The sequence below is a fragment of the Epargyreus clarus genome, unplaced genomic scaffold, assembly GCF_041222505.1.
Source record: "Epargyreus clarus isolate Ecla_fem2 unplaced genomic scaffold, WU_Ecla_fem_2.2 ptg000027l, whole genome shotgun sequence".
Classification (NCBI taxonomy): domain Eukaryota; kingdom Metazoa; phylum Arthropoda; class Insecta; order Lepidoptera; family Hesperiidae; genus Epargyreus; species Epargyreus clarus.
In genome coordinates this window covers 10162782-10175776 of record NW_027332234.1, presented here as the reverse complement: position 1 = coordinate 10175776, position 12995 = coordinate 10162782, and the positions used below count along the sequence as shown (strand labels likewise).

General features: G+C 32.6%; 3 protein-coding genes and 1 long non-coding RNA gene across 4 annotated transcripts; 1 reads left to right on the top strand and 3 right to left on the bottom strand.

Annotated features, from left to right (window-relative positions):
* Positions 1 to 71: 71 nt before the first annotated feature.
* Positions 72 to 1626, bottom strand: LOC140753731 (uncharacterized). The gene is made up of 3 exons (XM_073088499.1): positions 1495 to 1626; positions 1213 to 1356; positions 72 to 854 (listed from the first exon to the last, which is right to left on the bottom strand). Exons 1-3 carry the CDS (start codon positions 1590 to 1592, stop codon positions 251 to 253), a joined length of 846 nt encoding a protein of 281 aa, XP_072944600.1. The 5' UTR covers positions 1593 to 1626; the 3' UTR covers positions 72 to 250.
* A 745-nt stretch (positions 1627 to 2371) lies between these two features.
* Positions 2372 to 9362, top strand: LOC140754092 (uncharacterized). The gene is made up of 6 exons (XM_073089005.1): positions 2372 to 3031; positions 3617 to 3786; positions 7466 to 8020; positions 8523 to 8635; positions 8725 to 8868; positions 9050 to 9362. Exons 1-6 carry the CDS (start codon positions 2845 to 2847, stop codon positions 9168 to 9170), a joined length of 1290 nt encoding a protein of 429 aa, XP_072945106.1. The 5' UTR covers positions 2372 to 2844; the 3' UTR covers positions 9171 to 9362.
* LOC140753825 (uncharacterized) lies at positions 4947 to 6117 on the bottom strand. Its single transcript, XR_012103602.1, has 2 exons — positions 5714 to 6117; positions 4947 to 5536 (listed from the first exon to the last, which is right to left on the bottom strand). It is a non-coding gene; the product is annotated as an uncharacterized LOC140753825 (long non-coding RNA).
* A 279-nt stretch (positions 9363 to 9641) lies between the features above and the next one.
* Positions 9642 to 11708, bottom strand: LOC140753824 (uncharacterized). The gene is made up of 2 exons (XM_073088619.1): positions 10294 to 11708; positions 9642 to 10005 (listed from the first exon to the last, which is right to left on the bottom strand). The coding sequence occupies exons 1-2, from the start codon at positions 11520 to 11522 to the stop codon at positions 9768 to 9770; spliced, it is 1467 nt and encodes a 488-aa protein (XP_072944720.1). The 5' UTR covers positions 11523 to 11708; the 3' UTR covers positions 9642 to 9767.
* Positions 11709 to 12995: the final 1287 nt, after the last annotated feature.

Sequence of the window (12995 nt, the reverse complement as noted above, 5' to 3'; positions counted from 1 at the left end):
CAATTTAACCAGATTGAACTTTAAGATATTATATTAAGATAGGTATGAAGTTGAAGTTGAAACTTCAGTGCTCAAAAATTAATAAAATGTGTATTTAGAGTAAATAAACAATACCGTTTTTGAGTACTGTTGCCGCACATTCCACAAGGAATGTATAACATAAAAGTGTCTTTTTTTAGACATAATAGTTTTAGTAATAAATATTATGAATAGTAAACAAATGTTTTTTATTAAAATTGCTTTATTGTAACTAATTATGTGGACTTACTTTTGTACGTTTTATCCTATTAGGGTTACTGCCCATTTTTTTAATAATCATTTTCATGTATTCTTTTCTGTCCATCCGTTCCTTTGGTATGGTATTAGACAATTCAATAAAGTCTTGTCCAACAAATTTATCAGATTTGGGAGTATCTTCAGTGAGGCATGGTGTAAAAACTCTGGTTTTATTATCTGTCCTATATAAGTATGGACATACAGATATTTTTTCATCAACATCCATTGCTTCATCCGTTTTATCTGTACTTGTGCAATTTTCTTTTTCTGTAATTGTTGTAAGATCTTTTTTTGGAGGTCTGTGAGACTTGGATATATCAAGAAGTAGTTTTTCTAACTCTGTTAAAATATTTTTTTCTACTCCCAGAGCACTAGTAGGGATGCCAAAGTTAATTTTAGCAATTTTTCTTAAATCTTTGAAACATACTACTGGAACTGTCTTATCAGTACATAACTCAATCAATGGTTGAACTATGGCTCTTGGGTTCACATCGGCTTCAATGAGAACACCCAAACATTTTTCAGTGGCAATATATTTTTTGCATTCTCCAATACCAAACAATAACCCATGAACTTTTCTGTAACAAATACCTTTACTTTTCTAGTTTTGTAAAACACAGGCAAAATATAAATAAATATATTATTTACATGGTCATTTTGAAAATAACTTATCAAGCAACAATCAGCCTATTATTATTTAGTTTGTATTGAGTTTTGTTTCAGTTTTTAGTAAGAAAATCTTAACATAATTGTTATGTTCGTAAAAATTCAAAATATTTATATATCACAAAGAGATCAGTTCTATACTTCCAAAATATAGACTGTAAAAGCATGAGAAAAAACCTACTATGAATTGCATTTATTTGATTCCTTGATTCCGAAGTCAGCTTTAATAGAGCATTCATTTTAAAAGAGAATATTTTAACAATAACTTACGGTATGAGAGGTGCTTTAGGTCGCATCTTCTTTGGAATGTGACTGATTTCACTCCAAGAAGGTTTTTTAAATATTGGGATTTCTATCCTGAGCTTATTTAGTTCCTCCTCTAATAATTTGCCTTCTTCTTCAGACAATTGTGGCCTGTGAAGTAAATATTCATTAATTCATATAATACATAGTTCCATAGTTCAAAACAAATAGTTTTACATCATTTTACTACACCTAACAAAAAATATAAGTAGACTCATTTAAATCAATATTTACAAAAATTAGACTTACCAGAAAGGCGGATCTGGTCTGGAGATTACATTCTTCATAGTTTTCTTTAATTTACCTTTTTTTATTTGCTTTTTCGTTTTCAAAGTGGCTGCTTCCATTTTCAAAAAATATCATATGACAAGTACTAAATAATTCGACAAGTAATTCAACAAGAATAGATTTAATGATAAAAATTAGGTCTTCGCTTAGAAAAGATTTAAAATAACAATAACTTAATGCAATTGTATTTTATAAAAAATACAAACACATGTATCACACACGATTCACGTTTGCTTTGGCCTTTGACAGTTAATTGCTTATGACAGTGACAGTTACAATAGCGTTGACAGCTTTTTAATCGTCCAAAAATTATCAAAACAACACTAAAAGCGACATTATCATTTCAATATATTATATCTGTAACATATTTAACGTTTTGTTTTTAATTAAAATGGTGTGTTTTTGTCGTACACATAATAAAATGTTAATATCTTAGCGTTTGTATAATATGCGACTAGGTTACCGTTAAAATCCTAAATACAAAATGAGATGCGGGAAAATACAAAACATTTGGTATATAGGTACAATAACCTAAAGTGGATCTTGGAGTCATAAATGTGATTTTGGTCACAATAAGTTCTGTAGTTTCGTCTGCACCGGGCGCAACTCGAATCAATGAAAATAGCAGGGAATTAGGAATGTTGGCCAGGAATTTCTCCCTTATTTAGTTATTTACCTTTATTATTACTACTTCTATTTTTCATAATATAATCGTGGTTAGGGATAGATACTAAAACAATGGTCAATGCCTTATCAATAACTCAACAAAGTATTCCTAAAATTTAGGTAGGTAAATTGTTATTTTCTTCTTCTAATGTTGAAAGTGAGGAAATAATTAGGCATGAGCCAAATTTATTTTTTAAGTCAACGGGAAGTGAAGTTCTGATAATAACAAATCTCATTGTAGTCCAACAAAATTATGTTACAAATGCAACTTTCAAAAATTCTAATACCAATAGCGACCAGCCAGGTATCGATTGTTTTAAAGATTTTATGGCTTTTCATATTGATGTAACGAGGGTTTCGGCGTATCTTACAAAGGGATATAAATCTCTACTTAGAAACTTACCAAGAAGTGGGTTGCAAAAAAGGTCGTATTTTTTGTCGGCTTTCGGGCCGTTGGCGAATAGGCGAATACCTTATTGTTCCGGCAGGGGTAGAGCGGGGGATGTAATAATGACTGCAGTAAGGGTGCGTAATGAAACTTTTACCTGCTCATGCGCCGCATTTTGGGTCGTCTTTAGTTGCATGCAAGTAGTCTAGTGCAGTGCGTGCAGTTAGTTCAGTCATACAAATAAAATTTCGATAAAAATGACGTCCAAAGGAAAGATCGAGAGGTGGTTACTTGCGGATTGGAATGGCGGTCGTTTGTTGAAGTCTAGTTCAATGATCAGAGTGACTGAGGAAGTAAACGTTGGAATAACGGAATCCGGTCAACGAGCAGATACCCCGAAAACGGATGTCATTTCCGGTAAGTCGATCACGTGTTCTTTTTTTCGTAACAAATATTTTTGGGTAGTTACAAAACTCGATTTGAATGTTGTGAATGTGACTGTTGTTATTAGAGAATTTGATATACCTTATTGGAGTCTAGAATATTTTATTCTTCATTTCTTATTTGATTTATATTAATTATGGATACGTATAGTAAGATGCCTATATAGTCGATTATATTGGTACGGCGGTGCTCATGTACAATTTCGCGCGTAAATACTAGACAATAAATACTGTTCCTCCACCGACAGCATTGGGGCAGCGTGGTGGAATATGCTCTAGGCTTCTCCTAATTGTGCCAAGAGACATGCTGAATCCTGAAAAATACGTGTTCCAGTCATACATATCTGTACCTTCATTTACAAATACTCGATTTGTAATATTGACTATGGATTTATAATGATTTATTTAATTATATATAGTATACTAAATTTGTAATGATGGTTGCTAGATACATATTTATATTATAGCAGCGATTACCCATGAAAAATAAATGGCACGCAGGATGAATCCTAACGGTATTATTTCATAAGTCAAAAAAGCGGACCCATTTCAACAAACAATTACTTTACAATGTTATAAAAAATAGATGGCGGTACTTCTTCCGAAGGTCGGAGGAGTTTAAAAGCTATCGAGAATGATAGTAATGCTGGCGTGAGCGACGCTAAGAATGAAGGTCGAGACTACTCCCCCAGCGCTTCATCGTGGGAACCTAGTGATGATGAGAGCTCATCAGATTCTGCTTCTGAACATTCTCTTGTAAGTTTTTGTTCTTAAATTAAACATTAATATTGTAGGTTTTTGTTTCCTATTTGCTAACGGCCATCCGATTTACTTTGATCTTCTATGAGATTGAAGTTTGTGTGTCTAGCTTGTTCTCTCTGAATTATAAGCCAACCACCATCAATACAATAGGGAATATGCACATTTTTATTTTATTATTTTAAACCACTTATCACATCGTTTTAATATAGTAAAAAATATAAAAAAAAATATTAGTGTTAGAAATATTTTTTTAAAAATTATTTAAAGTATCAATAAAATTTGACACATTTGAACGCCGCCATTTTACGCGCTCTTCGAATGACGTCACGTAGCGTGATTTGTATTTATATTGATGATAATTGGCTACTTGACACTTTTTGGGAAAGTGTTTAATGAATTAGTATACGTATTATATATGCCTTTCATTGATCACTTTTTCGAAAAAAGGGCTATTTATTAATAAAAAACAAAGTTTATTTACGGTGAACGGAACGTCGCGTTAAATCAGGCGGTCAAGTGTCATTTTGTGGCGAAACGTCATTATACTGTAAACAAACAACGCTCGGAAGAAAATACGGGAGTTATTTAGCTTTTATAACTAAAATTGAAATAAATTACAAGTTATAAGACGTGTGCAGTGACGATGTGTACAAGTACGATTGCTAAATATCCTAACAAATTTGCTTATACACGTTCCTAAGCCGAAATCTCATAAACATTAAAAGAACTTGCAGACAGAGGATTCAAACATATAATAGAAGTTTTAATGAGAAAAAAGAATAAGGAGTGATTCCTCTACTCTAAATCATCAAACCCGGATGTAATCAGAACAAAACAGCAAGTTAATGTATTCATATAATATAAAGATGTCTACGATAAGAATAGAGTTAGTTAAGAATAGAATAATATTAGTATTAGTTAAGAATAGAATAAATGAATTAAAAGAAGTCTACGAGAATTCTCTATTTTAAGGCCTCATTCTGTAATTAATAATAAACAAACTATTTCGATGACTGAGTTATTATTACTTGTGCACGGATTGACTTACAGGACTGTATAATTAAAAATACATGATTTGCTAATTTTAATCTTTTATTAACCGACTGTTAGGTTTGTTAGGTTTATATGGGTCTATTATTGCGGACACACCGTAAAACTTTTGTATATATTTATCATTATATGTTACATTTACAATATTTACTACAGATAACCTCAAAGCATTTTGAAGCTGTTATTTTCTTGTATATTGAAGCTCTTGCTAAGCTGAATTTTTGTGCTGCTTGAGTGTGTACTTTCTTCATTTTTTAAATTATTTTCTGTAACAACTAGATATATAATTTTTATCATTGTCATTTTGAGAAATCTGTAGTGCAATAACAGCAACTGTATGGTCATTTTCCTTCCTTCATCTTGTTGGGTAGGTTACTCAAGTAAAGAACTACTATTTCCCATTTCCTTTACTTTATGTACTTCAGAGTGCTGACCACTTTTGAAACTTTTGGTTCCTCACTTTCTATGACTCCACATTAAAAATGCTACTGCATGTTTGCTGCATCCTTGGGAGGCAGGACAGTCATCACATTTAATAATACTTTGTTTTTCATATACAGTCATGGACACTGAGCATGACTTTTGATGTACCTTGTATTCAGGACAACTTTTACTTTTCATGAAACACAAACTTGCCTGCCTCTTAAACTGCACATACCCTATAGCGTCGTCACTATACGACTGTCGCGAAGATCTGAAAATATAAATATAATCAATAAATAACCTTAAAGCAGTTCGCATAAGAATATAAGTATAGTTTAAAAAGCTTGATAATCACTTAAAGACAACCTTTCTTCTATCGGAATTCGGTTAAGAAATGTTTTAACTGTCCGAAATGATTAAATGTAAATATAAAGAATATTTTACTTACGTTGTTTATTTGTGATTTCCATAGGTTATTTCACGGAAGTTTTTGTATTCATTTTTATTTATTGCATTGTATATCTTCTTTAAGCAGATTCACGCTATCAGCTTTAATATACTGTGGATTCATTTCGGTTCACAACATAAATTCAACCAACTCTAACAGCAAACGATATCATTTTTATTTGTCTTGTTTATTATGCATGTGGTGACGTCACATGGTGTTTAAGGCAGCACTGTCGCCGTTTTGGGATTTAAAATCCACAGATAAAAAATCGAAAATTTATTTTAAAAAATTAAAATACTTAGAACGTATTAAAAATTAAACTAAATACTCCATAATTTATGTTTACTTATAAGCTAACATATTGGATATATTTCATATTTTATTGTTAAAACTGTCAAGTACCCAATTGTATGCACAAAAAGGTATTATTAAACGTTTTCAGATTTCATCGCTATTTACATCATGGAAAAGGCTAAATAACCTCTTTATAAATATTTCCTAGAGTTATTGTGCAAAACCACTACTATAAATACGTTATATAGTGTTTTTTCTTTTGCAAAAGATGCGAAAATACGAAAAGTGTGGTGCAAGATTATAGGAAACAGATAAAGTATCTCCAAAATCGCATTAACATTTGCATTTACTGTAACAAACAATATTTTTAGGTAAATAATTTTAAAATTTTGCATTGATCATCTACTTCGTTAGGTACTTATCGACTTCTACATCAAACACTATAATTTGAAACACACAAAATGCATTATAATCTATTATTTATAATATTATAAGGATATGTGAAGACAGGTGATAGGTTGAAGGTGGTAGAACCCTTTGTGGTTCGACTCTGGCGGCACCACCGCCACACCTATTTCTACCTAATAACAGCAGTGTTAGGCGCTGCTGTGTTCCGGTTTGAAGGGTCCTCAGGGGTAGCGGCGCATCTGTGGCCGACCTAAGGTGGGAATATCTAATCCTATCTGGGGTTGATTATAGATGTCCATGGGCGGCAGTAGCCACTTACCATCAGGTGAACTGTAACCTCGTTTGCTACTCCTATATTATAAAAAAAGGAAAAAAATAATATTAACAAAATAAGTTATTATCAGTTAAATATATCTGAATTGACCTATGCATAAAAAGCAGTTTATACATTTTGCATATTTTAGGTAAATAGTCCGATTGTGCTTTGACAAAACTACTTTCAATCATTGTTCTTGATTATTCCTAATAATACTATGTAGAAAAATCGCACTAGATAATAAATAACATTGTAGAAATATAGACAAAAACAAATTTTTCTCTCAAACAGTTTGAATATTGACGCCGATAAACATCGTAAAACGCTGTGTGACGTCATTTTTCAATTCAACCAATGGGAATGCGTTTTGCAAATTTGAATTTCGCGCGCATAATTTACGATTTTTGATTAAAGTTTTAAACAATTTAATACGAAATAAAGAAAAAATAATGGTTTAGATGTAATTTCAGGACCGTAATGTACCGAGGAAAAAAATAACAAGCAAATCTAAATCACATGCATATTCCCTATTTTCATTAGAGTGTCGTAATAAGTATGTACCTATTTATATTTTTCAATCAGTTCCATTTCATTATGTATAAGGAAAATTTAAACCTATCTGCATTACTTAAGTATACAAAGAATAATTCATTAGAATTCCCGTTATCTTCTCATTGTCATTGGTAAAGTTTTTCGTCGACAACTATTCATTTGATGAAATATTTTATTTTTAGGTATCCCAAAAATCAAATTTTACGAAACAATACTCAAACAAAGGTAAAAAGGGTGGTAAGTCAACTCACAGTCCAAATGCTATTATTAACAACATATTAAAAGCACGTCACGTTAATAATAATAGTATCAACAATACGATTAATCGTAAAAGGGTACATAAAGATTCCATTAGACCATTGTCTGTTAAAAAATATTCAGCGGACTCCACAAAAAGGCACCATACACCACCAATTGAAAAGAAAAATGTTGATAAAAACGCCCGAGAAATACAAGACATTAAGGCTGGATTCAGAGAACTTTTTAGAATGCTTAATGATCTAAAACCACAACCAAAGAAGTTTTTCATGGAAATGTGTCCTGAACTAGACCGATCTACAAGAGATACGACTAATAATAATATTGTTTCTGAAGAGTACGATGATAACAGTGAAAGGAGTGATGGTGAAGACTCCGATCGCTCAGATGATAATGTGCTGATCAGTAACAAATTTAATAGAGTTGAGCAGAATTTCAATTCGAAGCAAAACTCAAAATGTGAAAGCGAGGACGAATGGGTACGTAGTATACATTTTTTACGTACCTAAACCTAACTAAAATGTGGATATAGATAAAATGTAATCCTGATAGTAAGTTGGTAGTAAATGTCATCTGTGTATTTTTGCAAAATCAGAGATGAGACTAAATTACTTGAAAATATTAACTTTGAATCAGTTTAGATATTTAAAAGATCTTGAATGACTCGGAAGGAACTTCCTCACAATAATGACCAAACCGTGGTGTGACAGAGAAAGCAAGACGTTAAAATGTCTAATAGTTTCACAGAACAATTACTACAATAAAAAACTGGTAGAAGACTCAAAGCGACCCTTACAATAATAAATGCTCCCTTTGTTGGCTTAACGGTTCTATCTAGCCGATCCCTGGTTCGTTGAACATTATAACCAGGCGTTTTTGTATTGTCAAACAAGTTTCTTAGTACTGTGGCTCCCTTTACTAATATGGAAGAAGCAGATACTTTATTATATTTCACATAAATTATATTCTTGTATTTTTTAGGTACCAATTGGAAGTGGAAAGACAATGATCCATAAAGACAAGTTTAGAAAAGTTAATTGGAAGTCTTATACGATCGCTACTCGAACATTATTGCTTGCAGCATTCCCAAGAAGGTAATGAAATAATTTAAATGAGTTTTATATGTATGTCAAATCAATCTTAACATCTTATCTATGTACCTAATTGATTCCATTTATTTCAGAATTCTTGCGACGCATTCCTTAACTGGTAAAAGATCGCCGGCTTTCCAAAACAAACCCCCAAAAATGTGCTTAGATCCGAAAATTGTAATGGATATCATCTTAGAAATCACATCAAAATTTAAAGTAAAAGAAAATTTGGTGAGGTATGAATACAAAGTTTATGCACGTTAATATTATTTAACAGAATGAATAGAGTAGCTACTTACACCAATATTAAAGGTGCATCAAAATATTTTTTTCTCGCACAATGACCATTTAATATCATATAAATTATTATTTGCTTAAATACATACATATTTACATTAACAGTGTACAAAATTTCAGGGGTATTATTACGACGAAATGTGCAGATGAATGCAAAATGTTTAAAGCGCGAATACAAAGTAAGAACAAATCAAAAAATAATGAAAACGCACAGCCGGTTCCTGAGGAAAAGCAAAAATAATGTTTATTACACTCTTCACAATACTTTAATTTGTAGTTATAAGGTTAGTTGGGGTAATATGATTAAAACCTCACTGTTGAAATGATTGGACTTTTTAAATTTGCGATATTACTCCCTACGCGTTGAAAAATATTTACATTTAACCTTAGCTCCGATTTTATTGACTCCAACTAACCTAACTTTTTGATTGATAATATTGATATTTTTATCAAATTGTACCAAAGCGAATACTAGAAGTACCAATAATACTCATAGAATTAAGTACGTAGCTATAAGGCATTAAGTTTAATTTGTTTTTGTACTTAGGTGATTTAAGAAATGTGTTAAAAATCATATTGACTGTGGCAATAAAAATGTTTTAAAACGCGTACATTCCATTAATTTGCGTCTTTTAAAAACATTGCAGGGTGATTTTGATTGGATGAATTATGCATGAAAATTGTTTATTGTTTTGTAAATAAAATGTGAAAATTAATAATGACGTTTCTTTATTTGTAATCGCGTAATAGTTATCTAATTCACATTGAGAATAAAAGCAGACAAGTTGAATCACTTTAGTTTCATCACAATATACGAGTACGATATAGGATTATTAGTTTATCTTCCTTGCTGGAATATGCCGAGGGGAGAGAGGACTAAGTCGGTGTTGGTGCTGGCTATGATGGCCCTCATCAGCATCATGTCATCTGGGGTGAACTGCCAGCCACTGAGCTGTCCCAAGCTCTGCAGTTTTGGACAACACTCCATGAGGAGTTCCACAGTGTCACGCGTCAAGCGTGGCGCGTTAGGGAACCAAATGCCTTCGAGATTCTCGAACTTGTAACGACGGATCATTCTGGAAAGTAAAAAATAAATAATTGAAAATTTAAAAATAAAGAATTTGCGTAAACCTTATTGTGTCAATGAAGTTACTGTCTGATATAGTTTTTAAAATACTGTGTTTATCAGATAATAAGTTAGAAATTTATAGAATATCGAGCAAGTGAAATTCAAATTGTTTTTAAAGCAAAACATAATTGCTGACTTTTTGGGAATACCTATTTGTTTCTCAAAATTTTCAGGATGAAATTATTTTGCATTAGAATACTATTCGTGTATTTTTTTACTATCATAACCAACTCACCTAGCCATATCATTGTCATCTAGTTTAATTTCATCGCCGATTATAAGCTTCTTGAGTCGAGGGCTACCTGTCATCAAATATTTCAGGCACGGTCCAGATAAGTTACCCTGGATTATTTCAATGTGTTCCAACTTATTAAACGGAATCTCCTCTTCATGAGTGGCAGTTTGTATCTGATAGAACTCTAGACTTTCTAAGTTCCTGCAAGTTTCTGCTATCCTAGTAAAATTAAACGAACCAAGGGAACCAGAAAGCATTAGTGTTACTATTTTGTATCCAATTTTATCTAACAGTTGATGAAGTTCATGACATTGAAACTTGTTTAGTTTAATTTTATTGATGTTTGATAGATCCTTCAATTGTTGCAAGACCCCTTGAGCTGGTTCCTCCAAATATATAGTTTCTATCATGGGACACAGCTCAATTATTGCTCGCATAGTCCTCATATTCGTTTCAATATCGTGTACATATTGCAGTTTTGTCTTGAAGCCAGGTGGGCAGTTGTTATTATAAATACTGTAAATAGATTTGCCGACGAACGAGTAACTGCCCAGATTAGTTAAATTTGGTAGGTGTCTGATCAAAAGTGCGACATCCGTGTGATCAATGTTTTCTTCGCCGTACATTCCGATGTTAATAACCGTTATAGTCTGAGTCAAATGTGGATTTCCAGACAGCATAGCATCTATGCCTATCTCTGTTATGTCTGTCTCACCAGAAACGTCTAGGAGTTTCAACACTTTATTATGTTCGCCGATGTATTTGAGCACTTCGTCATTCGCGATATAAGGTATATTCAATACGGTTAAATTCTTCAGATTCTTCAATAAATCATACATAAGTGTTAAATGCTCATCTTTAACCCACACTCCTTTTAAGTTGAGCGATGTCAGGTGGCGCCCTTGGTCTATAATCAGTTCAAGGACTTTTCTGTAGTATGGGCAGGGGAACATGCCCGTCGCTAAGCTTTTGACATTTTCTTTTAAAAGCAGTCGCATCGCAAAGTATCTTATAGACGGATCGAGATACTCTGAGCTAAGTATTAAATTAATGAGATCTTGGAATATATCATTTGTAGCTCCCATTATCTCGTAGTACGAGGACACCATCGCGAACGGCAGCGCCACATCCTCCTCGGATGTCACCCGAGACAGAGTGTGTATCAATTGCCTAGCTACTAAAGATAACGAGATTTCTTGTAATGGTGGCACTGGACATCTGGGCGACATCGTCACTGTTTTACGGTATAAAGTAACAAACACTTTCACTATTCACTACGTAGATATAAGATTGAGCATCACAGGTTCCAGTACAACTACTTTCAATTTTGGAGGAGAAAGAAGTGAAAAATTCGTGAAGCTATTCAGCGCGCACGCGCATCGCGCCGCTGGCACTGCGCCAGCGCACTTTTATTATTCAAACTCACACAAACTCGGCCATTATTTATAGAACATTATTAATGGATAAATGTGTTTACGACTTGAACCGTATACAAGCGGTTGTAGCTTAATTCTTTATAAAATGCGCAGTATGGGAATTGCGTACATCCAATTATCATATTACCAAGTTATTTTTGATTAAATTCCTAATTGAACAAGATATTATTTAATTTAAATGAAATACATTTTGTTTTAAAAGAACGCGAAAATAACCTTTGTTTATAGATAAGTATAGATATTTCACCGCCTTGTAATTGAATGAAGACATTAAATGGCTTAAACGGATGACAAATGGCAAATCGTGTAATTTACGCGTAACGATGCCGATATGTGCAGTTCAAAAATAAGGGGATCAAAAATAAGAAATCGAAAAAAAAGTGCGGAGAAATGTCGTTTCATTCGTAAATGATCTAAAAACTACATTTTTATAATATTTTTCAAACACGAAAATAGATGACCGTGACAATTTCAATTTTCAAAACTTTCTTACATTTGGTTACATTTTCTTGATAGGAGTGAGTTATCTTTACTAATCTATGCCTTTGTTTTATTTATATTTGAACTGAACAAAGACACGGTAGTGTGACGTGTTTTATAGCATTATGTATTTTTAGTTAGTCTATACAAAATGCTAAATTAAATTTGCTGTAACTGTAGCGTCTGTCAATAATTTCATAATGAATGAACTTTTCTAATACGCATATTTTTAAAATGTATTGTACCACTTTTTTTTTTTTTTTTTTTCGTGGGGAAACCCTTCATGGGTTCCTCTCAGCTGCGGGGGCAGTAGAGAGGATATGCCGGACTCTTACCGGCTAAAACCCCACGGTGTTCCTCTGAACGCTCTTTGTCGGGACCACGGGTACGCTAATAGCACTCGTCCGCAGTCCCGACAGCAATATTGTACCACTGTCTGTTAGTCTATATGTTTCATAGATATAGGATGTCACCGAAAAAATTCAAGTCTATGGTATGTATGTAACTTGAATCAACCTAATCTTTTTGGAGATAATTTCGAGGGAAAGTATAGGTAGAATTATGTTACAATAAATAAACCAAGGACCAAGTAGGACCAAGTGGGCATTGCAAATATTAATCGAATTAATTAAAAATCAGAAATACATTTAAATAGGTCATATATTTTTAAAATTTTGTACAGATCGTCATAGATGACAGTTCAATGTTTGAAAATAACATTTATTTTTTTTAGTTCACACCCCCAAATCCACTTAAATCATAAATATTCTTAATCTATAGTTTCCT

Coding starts and splice junctions, on each gene's coding strand:
- LOC140753731 (XM_073088499.1), bottom strand. CDS start 1,592: ATGGAAGCAGCCACTTTGAAAACGAAAAAGCAAATAAAAAAAGGTAAA. Junction 1,357..1,494: donor AGACCAGATCCGCCTTTCTG/GTAAGTCTAATT, acceptor TTTACTTCACAG/GCCACAATTGTCTGAAGAAG. Junction 855..1,212: donor CCTAAAGCACCTCTCATACC/GTAAGTTATTGT, acceptor TATTTGTTACAG/AAAAGTTCATGGGTTATTGT.
- LOC140754092 (XM_073089005.1), top strand. CDS start 2,845: ATGACGTCCAAAGGAAAGATCGAGAGGTGGTTACTTGCGGATTGGAAT. Junction 8,021..8,522: donor GTGAAAGCGAGGACGAATGG/GTACGTAGTATA, acceptor TGTATTTTTTAG/GTACCAATTGGAAGTGGAAA. Junction 8,636..8,724: donor CTTGCAGCATTCCCAAGAAG/GTAATGAAATAA, acceptor CATTTATTTCAG/AATTCTTGCGACGCATTCCT.
- LOC140753824 (XM_073088619.1), bottom strand. CDS start 11,522: ATGTCGCCCAGATGTCCAGTGCCACCATTACAAGAAATCTCGTTATCT. Junction 10,006..10,293: donor GATGACAATGATATGGCTAG/GTGAGTTGGTTA, acceptor TTTACTTTCCAG/AATGATCCGTCGTTACAAGT.